The sequence below is a fragment of the Oryzias melastigma genome, linkage group LG12, assembly GCF_002922805.2.
Source record: "Oryzias melastigma strain HK-1 linkage group LG12, ASM292280v2, whole genome shotgun sequence".
Lineage (NCBI taxonomy): Eukaryota > Metazoa > Chordata > Actinopteri > Beloniformes > Adrianichthyidae > Oryzias > Oryzias melastigma.
The window spans coordinates 23,113,491-23,123,353 of record NC_050523.1 but is presented as its reverse complement, the minus strand read 5'-3'; the positions used below and the strand labels follow the sequence as shown (position 1 = coordinate 23,123,353).

Here is a 9,863-nt window from a genome sequence, read left to right as displayed (position 1 = left end):
TCTGCCTGTATCCCACACTCCATGGAAGGGGTCTTCTATTTTTTTTTTGGTTGGAGTAACACACAGTATTAGCTGGACTGGAAAACTTACCAGTGGGCCCTCAATCCCCTTCAGCCCGTCATCACCAGGTCGCCCCTGAGGAAAACAAAACTTATAACAACTATAGTTTATATGGAGTAAACCAAGACCCTAATATGCCTAGATTTTTAGATAAGTCCTTTTTGTTACCTCTGTTTCATTTGTATGGAAACATACAAAAGCAAAACCAAAAAGGGACATCACTCTTTTGCATGAATGCAAATAGAAACCAGGAATTCATCTCTCACCTGAGGTCCTCGGGGCCCAGTCTCTCCAGGAGGACCTGGGGGGCCCTGGAAAACCCCAAAAGATAAGCTGAGATCCAAAATGTTTGTTACTTGACTAACAAACAAAAGTTACAGAGCCAATACCATGCTAAATCAACATTTTGAGCTTTTAGGTGTATTATACTGTTGATTCCTCACTATAAAGAACCCCAAAGCGGTATTTTGATCCGGTCACGCTTTTCTAAGTAATCCTCGTAAAACCTGCGCTCTGAGCACCAGCCCCTCCCAAAACTCTCCCCTCTCATGAGCTGATGTCGCAGAGTGAGAACAGCCCCTTTTAGGAAGATTCTTTAAATTAGTGTTGACAAATACAGCCTTTTGTCGTAATCAGGGACTTGTGTGATAACAATTAAACCTTTTTCCAGCATTTGTCAATTTGCTCTAAATAGTCGATCTTTCCGCACAGACTACAAACCCTAAATAATATGACCCAGCTCTAATTTCCTGTTTCATCACCGCACATTTGAATAAAGAAATACTCAGAAATTTAAGCCATTTTTTTTCATCATCAGAAAAATCCCACAAGAACGCGCTAAGACTCCAAAAACACAATCTCACTGGAGTGTGTCTTTAAGCAACATCCAGTTTGGGATGAACAAAGCTAAGTCGAGATGAAACGGGTTGTTTGGATTGATGACACTTACAGCAGGTCCTGGTTTTCCAGGAGAACCAGGAAAGCCTCTCAAACCCGGCTCCCCCTAGAACAAAAAGAAGAAACATTTACTGCTGTTTTTTACTTTAAAATGAATGAAGATGTGGTTTAAATAATAATAATAATCCATTTTATTTAGCGTTGCCTCTCAATAAAACAAAGAAAATGAAGTGAAAATAAAACAACAACAAGAATAAAAATACAAGGTCAAATAGGGGAGTTTTAGACTGGTTTAAAAATGAGATGTTGGGGCTTCAGAGTGACTGAATGCTCCGCCTTGGATGGAGGATTTAGATTTAACAGAGCAAAGCAGATTGCGGGAATATTGAAGCATGATTTGAAAAAAATACTTTAAGATCGTGAAATGAGGTCAGTTCCTTAGAGCAGGGGTGTCAAACTCAAACGCTCAAGGGGCCAAAATCCAAAACAAACCTTAGGTCGCGGGCCAAACAGGATAAACATTTAATGAACACCATAAAACTACATTTTTTAAACTTTAAAACCGCAACTTTTTAACATAATCATGAACTAGATATATAGCATTACCTGCGATAATGCTAGTATGAATGCTGTAAGCTGAAATTGGCCACTGAAGATGCTAGGCTGATAGTTGAAGATGCTGAAATTGATAGTTAAAAATGCTGAAGCTAATAGCTGAAAATACTGAAGTTAATAGCTGAAAATCTTGAAGCTGATATTCATCTTAAATATTAGCTAAATGCTAAATTAGCCTAAAAAACAAAAAAACTAAGGGTTAGCTATTATGTAGCTAAAAAAAATGATAAACTTTAAAATATCCTAAAACACTAAAAAAAATCATAAATTAGCCTAAACAGATAGCATGTAAATATTAGCTTAAAAAGAAAAGCCTAAATTAGCCAAAACAGCTAGCATGTAGCTGAAATATTAGCTAAACTCCAAAAAAGCCACAAAAAAAATCTTAGTAAAAGCCAAAATAGTCCAAAAAACTAGCAGAACGCCAATTTTTAAAACTTTAAACTGTTACTTTTACCATAAATATGAATAATAAAAAGGCAGGAACACTATTCAAAAAAAATAAAAAATAAATAAACTTTAAATAAGTTTCAATATTTTACTTTCCATAAAATTATATTTTGTTCAAATTATACAAGTTAGAAATAAGCGCAAGATAACATTGGGCCATTAACAACAATAAAATTAAATGATCTGGAGGGCCGGATAGAATTACCTAGAGGGCCGGATCCGGCCCCCGGGCCTTGACTTTGACCAATGTGCTTTAGAGGAAGGGTGTTCCACTCTAGACTTCAAGGGCTGCTGTCTTACATGTCTTTAAAACTAACCTCCCACTGAATTTTCTTATTGGCAGAACACACCTGGCCCACGTAATCAGCAGCATGTAGGATTGGTTTATTTCAAAAACCTTTAGAGCCGAATTACGATTTTCCAAAATGCTCTGCAAACATTTTGGAAGTCTCTGTCTCAAAAAAAAAAAAAAAAAAATCTTTATGTTTGGATGCAAGAAAGAAAAAAGCAGCAGGAACAACTTACCCTGCTTCCTGTGAAGCCCGGGAGTCCACGCATGCCCACGTTACCCTGAATGCCCTGATGGCCAGGAAAAGCAGAAACACATGTTCACAGGGAATACTGGAGACTGAAATGTTGAAACGTCTATCAGAAAAACAGAAATGGCACTTCAGATACTGTAAAAACACAAGATTTAGCATGATAGTGTATTAGTTTAAGTTTGGAAGCTACAAAAGCATTTTAAAAGATCATTTTTTATGATATTTGTGCCACCACATTGAGAACTAAGGTCACAGTTTTCAGACAAAAAAATTGGCTGTTTGATGGCACAAATATGTGCTCAGTTGTGAACACAAAATCAAAGATATGGAGAAAGCCAGATGTGAGACAACTTTTGTGTTGCAACTGCAGAAATGTACTTTGAAAACAAAGAAAAAGAGTTTGAAAGCAACGTTTTAATAGTTTCATTTGCTACTTATAACATCATTTTTAAAGGGTAACTAAACTCAAAATCAACTTTTTTTTAGCTGTTTATCTCTATGAATGGGGCTTTAAAAGTGCTGTGTGTTACAGTTGAATTTTGTGATTGGTCAACTGGGTCATTTTTTCAAATTTGGGCTGAGAGTGGAGTCAGCCTCCAACTGTTCGGTTGTGTTACCCTTTAAAACTGAACATTTTGATTGCAATTTAAGACATTTCAATTTCATAACTGTGACTTTGGTTCTCAATGTGGTGGCACAAATACCACTTCATACTTTTTTTTTTCCTGAATTACACAAACATTACAATCCATTCAGAACAGTAACACTTGGAGGGCATTATTGTGCAAAAGCATGTTCTCATGAATCACTTACATACATGCCAACTGGGCCCTGTGGTCCTTCCAAGCCAGGCTTCCCTAAAAAGCCCTGGAAACAACAAACCCTCCATAAAACAACTGTACAAACATACATCATAGTCTGGTGTATACATGCTCAAACCTTCTGTCCTGGGGAGCCTGGTTGACCTGGGGCCCCTATTCGTCCTTGTGGGCCCTGTTGGATTTAAAGGACAGTGACTGCAAAAGCTAAAGTACCAACCAGTGTCATGTTTGTTTTGGGGGGTTGGATGCATAAAGATGTGTTAAATTAGCTTCCTAAACTTGTGAAAACACCTTGATTTGTGCCTGAGTGAAAAGCAGCAGTTCTGTCTGTGCTGAAAAACTCCTCAGATTTGAGGAAAACCATGTGAGATTTCAGAAAACGATCGTCACATCAGAATAAAACACCTTATGTAACTGCATACAACATTACATTTACATTTAATTTAAATTCATTTCCCAGACACTACAAGTGTAAAATGAACAAAAACACACCTGTGAACCTGGTGAACCCTCAATTCCTCTCTCCCCAGCAATTCCTTCAAATCCCTAAAAAAGGAGGAAAAATTTGTCAGAAGTTTGAGGAAAATATTTCAGCCCTCCAGTGTTTATGTTCTTTGATTTACTGTAACTTTTCTCCTTCAGAATCTGCTGGAATTATCGTGTTAACGGTTGAAAAGTTACAGTATGTTAAAGACTTTGTGTTGAAGCATCACCAGCGTTAAAGGGTTAAAACACCAGACGTACAGCAGAAGTTTGATATCCTGATCCACTGCTAAGATTTTTTTTCAGCAATTTCTAAAATGTTTTGCTAATTTTAGAAAATTATTATTTATTTTGGAATAAAAAGTGAAAAAGCTTTACAGTCTTTAAGTTTTTTCGTTAAGAATGGGAGACATAAGGCACACTTCACACCTTTTATTATTCAAAAACATGTTTCTGGAAAACTTAAGAAGGTTATTGTGGAGCAAAAACAAACAAATAAATAAATATAGAATGTTCTCAGGAATCAGTGCTCTGTCTCCCCCTTTGGTCGTCTCCAGACTGCTGACTGCACTACATCTCCCATCAACCCTAGCACACACTTCCTGGATACCGCTCAGCTGTCTCTGATTTGCCAATACCCCACAGGACACTTAAACACTGCACAGAGGCTCGCTCAGTGTGAAGTATTGTTTGTGCCACTCAGCCTGCATTACTGAGCGTTTCTACCTGGACCTGATCTACTGTTTACCTGACCCTGCTTTTACTCTGTTTGCCTGCTGTCTGCACTGGCCCTCGTCTGGACCCTGACTACTCTAGTACTCTCTTCTTGGATGATCCCATCCTCGTGATTGACCTCTGCCTGTCTGACACGGATCAAGCTCTGTGGACTTTTGGCTGTGCTTAGTTCCTGCTGAACGTGGAACCAGATGTCTGCCTGTTTGTGACAAATGAGACAAATATATTTTATGAAGAGTAAAATATTGAAAGTTATTTAGGGTTTAAGTTGATTTATTCTGGAATAATATTCCTGCATTTTTATTATTCATAATTATGTTAAAAAGTTACAGTTTTAAAAATTAGGGTTCTGCTAGCTTTTTGAACTATTTTTCATTTACTAAGATTTTAAAGGCTGTTTTGAAGTTAAGCTAATATTTCAGCTGCATGCTAGCTGTTTCGGCTAATTTAGGCTTTTCAGTTTTTTAGACTATTTTGGAGTTTAGCTAATGTTTCACTTACATGATAGCAGTTTTGACCCCAAGTTTTTTTTTTTTTTAGTATTTTAGGCTATTTAATGTATGTCATTTGGCATTTAGCTGTTTAGTTAGCTTTCAGCTTTAGCATTTTCAGCTATTCACATCTGCATTATCAGCTATTGGCTTCAGCGTTTACAGCTATCAGCTTCAGTGTTTTAGCTATCAATTTCAGCATCTTCAGTGGCCAAATTCAGCTTACAGCAGGTAATGCTATAAATCTAGTTCATAATTATGTTAAAAAGTTACTGTTTTAAAGTTTTAAAAATATAGTTTTATAGTGTTGAATAAATGTTTCTCCTGTTTGACCTGAGACCTAAGGTGTGTTTTGGATTTTGGCCCCTTGTGTGATTGAGTTTGATACACCTGATGTAGAGCAATGATGTATAGGCCACCCCTCTCAATAGGCTCCAATGACCTCCACGGACCAAATGCACAGGACTAAGAGGGAATAGAAGATGAACGCTTGGAATTTGATTCAAAAACCTTACCAATTTGCCTCTTAAGATGACTGTAATTTGCATTCCACTGGTTTAGCTTATTTTCATAACTTTTCACAGTTGTATGAGCTCAGCAGCCTGTTTTCAGTGGGGATTCCTGGACAAAGAGGACAGTTTGACAGTTGGTGAAGTGAGGCTGCAGGGCTTTTTGGCTCTCATTGTCACATCTATTGTGTGGTCATGCAGATGATTAATGGGAGGAATGTACACAATCACGCAGAACTGAAGACTAGAATGGAATCTGGTAATTTAGCAAAAGCATATAATCAGTCGGTGATTTATGAAAGAGAATTAGACACACCCAAGACCGTAAAATATGGGCTTATGTTTGTCTATGTCGACAGTTTTACACATGACATTGCTTTTGTTTATGTAGGTGTTGGACTCTTTGTGTAAGAGTTACAGTACAGCTGGGATACTATTTTTGGTTAGTATTAGCATGGTTCAGATTAGTTGAAGTGCATTAGAGGGAAGAGTAGTCTTCATGGGCACGAGGATCCAGCTGTCCACAGACTGCAGGTTAGAGCTGCAGTACTGTTACTCTGTCTAAGGAAACTTGTGACGTGTCAGAAAGAAACCCCAACCCCATCTTCTCAAGTTTGAAGAACCCCAGACCCTATTTGGGGTGGCTGTGGTGTAGAGGTGGAGCAATCGACATACAGGCATGGCCTCGTTGACAATGCCTTGACAGATCAAAAGTCAATTAACGCGAGTTTGATCACAAGAAACAAAACTTAAACTGACAAGTTCTGTTAGAGGAGCAGCAACAAAGAGAAAAACCTAAAACAGCTCACTGGTCCTAAAAATCAACACAGTTTATGTTGGGAACGGGCATAAAGGAGAGAATAGCTTCAATATTTTGTTAATTATCCAGCCTACCTCCACCCCATGACCTTTCCAACGTATTATGGGTGCCCAGCCTATCTCAGTGAGATTGAGAGTCAAACTTCCAGCACAAAACCTGTCAAACATCACGAATAGCATTCAAATGTCTTCATCCTCAGAATCTGAGTACAACATCCGGATAAGCTTTATAGCTTTTTAAACCAGATAGAATAGTGTTGACCGGATGCTGGACGGTGGCAGAGGCATTATGCATGCCGAACAGCATGACGTAGTACTGCAGGAAGGCGTCAGGTTTAATGACAGCAGAAATTCACTGAGCATAAAGACTCAGCAGCACCTGGCAATAGACTTACCGGTAAGCGGTCAGGTTTGTGATATACTCACTGAAGTTTTATAGACAATCTTCAACTCAAGACAAAGGAAAACAAACTGTTTAATTAGCAGAAAATCGGTGAAAAACCCCTTGAAAGCCATCCGATCTAACTGCCAACAGGCAGAAACGAAAAGAATTCACAGCACCAGTCTACTATCACCACTCAAATGGTTCACCCGTCACCGGTATCCAAGCATACAGAGGTTCAGAAGTATTTGTTTGGTAAGGGTTTTTCTGACAAACAGGACAAGAAGCACTAAGATTTTGGACATCAGGCTCCCCAGAATGTGATCAAATGTTTCTTAAACTCTCAACTAACCGACCGGTTAGAGGTTATTTTGCAGCAGCACCAATATGTCCATTTTAGACTTGATAATCTGAGCTACAGTATCCCATAATTTTTCCATGTGTATTTATATGACCACTTCTGCCAAAATCCTCTCCCGCCTAAGGAGTCCTATATGTCCTTCTTAGGTTTTTAACGAGTTGCTAACAAGATTGGGAGTTGTAAATACGCTAACATGTAGCGATGTCGGACTGTTTCCTTTAATGTGTTACTAACAAGGTTGAGAGTTAGCGTTGAAGTCATAGTAATCCTTGTTTTAGTGGTATCCGTCTGTCTGTTTTACTTGTTACAAGGAAGGTTGGGTGTTACAGGCATACGCTAACACAGCTAACGCTTCTAACGTGGCTAACGTGTAGCGTGTTACAAAGAAGTTCTTGAAGTACTGTGAACAAAGTTAATGAAGTCTGACTGATGGACTTATCTCCACTGCTGTCGTGTGATTAATTTTTGTGCGATTAATTAATCGTGATTAATTAATCTAATTAATCGATTTTAATCACAATAACTTCTAACCAAACAATTGCAGTGAACTACCCAATTTTAAGGTATTTTATTTAAGTTTGTGACATTGTGGTGCAGTAAAAGATCAAAACTAAAAAGGTGGATTTTTTTTTTTTAAATCATGAAAGACTTTGACACCACTTATTGGTATTTTTCCTAAAAAATCTTGAAAAAGAAAAAAAAAAAAGAAAACATCAAGTCTAGAGTCTCTAATTTACCACATCAAAAAGTAGTACACTTTTCTGAGCAATCCAAAAAATATTGAACACAAACTTCTTATCAATACTATAATTCAAATGTTGATATGGCTTACTCCACAGTTTATCACAGCAGCAAGACAGTAGAAAAGATATGAGAGTGATTTTATAGTTTCTTTTAACCTGTTTGGGTGAATTTGATCATTTTAAAGATTGGGATGACTAAATTCTGTTTTATCTCTGATTAAATCTGAGTATTAAGAAATAAAGTGAAAAGTTGAGCCACAGGAATGGCATCATGACCTTAAGGTCCACCGGGGGCCTGCGATCTTACCGTTGGTCCTTTACTGCCAGGACCTCCATCTGGACCTGGTGGACCCTGAAAAAGCAAAGGGCAGATGGATGTTTAGATGTTGATCTTTCCTTCACTTAATGATATTTTTTTCAAGAACAAAAATTTTTACTCTTTTAGCAGCAATAAAAAATGAATTTCCTGCAAAAATGCACCTGAATGCTAACAGCAAAAGCTAAATACAAACATGTTAAGGATGCTTTATCACTACAAGACATAGACGAGTGGAAACACCTGACAAAACTTCAACAAAGCTTTAAAAGCTCTTTAAAGATGCAGGAATCTAATATAAGTTACAGATGCTGTCAAGTCATGCAGTGCTGCAAATGATACGATAGCTGCTAAAAATGCTAAATTAGCCGAGTACATTTTTGCTTTTCTTATTTTGAATAAATTAAACTCTGAGGACTAAAAGAATCCTTAAGCCTAAGTGTATTGACACATACCTCATTTTAGGTGTTAATCAAAGATTTGCAGTTGCAAAAATGTGAGCAACATGATTCATAAACAGGATGCACAAAAAGTTATTTAACAAGCAAAGTTCCTGCAAAGAATTCATTTTCAATTCAGTGTGGAGAAACTAATGAAATATAACCTGCAAATGTAAAAACCAAAAAGAATTTAAATTACCCAAATACAATTAAATAAGGCAAATGCCTTTGCTCCAAATTGATTAACATTTTTAGCTAAAATTATGATGACTTTTACAGCACTTAACTAGCATAAATAAAGCTTTCAGACGGCCTTGTATTTCAAAATCTGGAACCAAATCATGAAGCAGGAATCTCCAAAGAGGCTTTGATTAAAAAAAAAGGAACAGAGGAATAAAAAAAGGATCTGTTGTTACTCAGTAAGTGAGTTTGGGAAAAAGCCCAAAATTGTGAGCATTGCGTGAGCACTGAAACCAAAACATTTATAAAACTGCACCTATAACTTCCTTACTGTCAGACTACGAGCATCTCAGATCATGTGGAGATCATGAATTCACACAGGAATAATATAAGAAAGGACGTTATGGAACGATGGGAGGGATGAGTAAATTGAAATGTACACATAGTGAATACATACACATTTGTTCAAAAAGATTAGCACACACATAAGCACACACACACAGTTCTTTCAGTTGATGGGATTGAAATATGATAGAATGGGAACCTGTGTACCAGGCTTTCCTTCTGCTCCCTGTGGTCCAGGCAGTCCTTGTAAGCCCTGCAAACACACGCGTGTAAAACATTAGAGTTCAATAGCTTGTAGATGTGTTACGCTGCACTCCTGAATCCTGTTTTTACAGCTTTTGTTTGTGAATCTGCAAAAGATATGAGAACCACATTCTACGAGGGCTCATAACCACATATTTCATTCAAGTCAGGCTGGATCCATGCTTTCATGTTGTTGATGCCAAACCATCTGAATGCAGCAGAAATGAGAATCATCAGAACAGTCAATGTTTTTCAGTTTTGGTGAGTCTGAGTGAATTATAGCCTCAGTTTCCAAGACATTTCTGTCCACAGAACTGCTGCTCACTGAATATTTTCTCTTTTTCTCACCATTCTCTGTAAACCAGGGGTCTCAAACTCAAATCAGCCGGGGGCCGCTGGAGACAGAATCTAGTTGAGGCCGGGCCGCATCA

General features: G+C 37.7%; 1 protein-coding gene across 1 annotated transcript in view; it reads right to left on the bottom strand.

Annotated features, from left to right (window-relative positions):
• The window catches only part of si:ch211-196i2.1 (collagen alpha-1(I) chain), a gene marked incomplete in the record, with an annotated part of 126,655 nt that overhangs the window by 21,797 nt on the left and 94,995 nt on the right, over positions 1-9,863 (bottom strand). Inside the window, 9 exon segments of the mRNA XM_024298772.2 lie at positions 91-135; positions 327-371; positions 1,010-1,063; positions 2,548-2,601; positions 3,378-3,431; positions 3,504-3,557; positions 3,878-3,931; positions 8,216-8,260; positions 9,389-9,442. Of these exon segments, the coding sequence (XP_024154540.1) occupies positions 91-135; positions 327-371; positions 1,010-1,063; positions 2,548-2,601; positions 3,378-3,431; positions 3,504-3,557; positions 3,878-3,931; positions 8,216-8,260; positions 9,389-9,442 (459 nt within the window).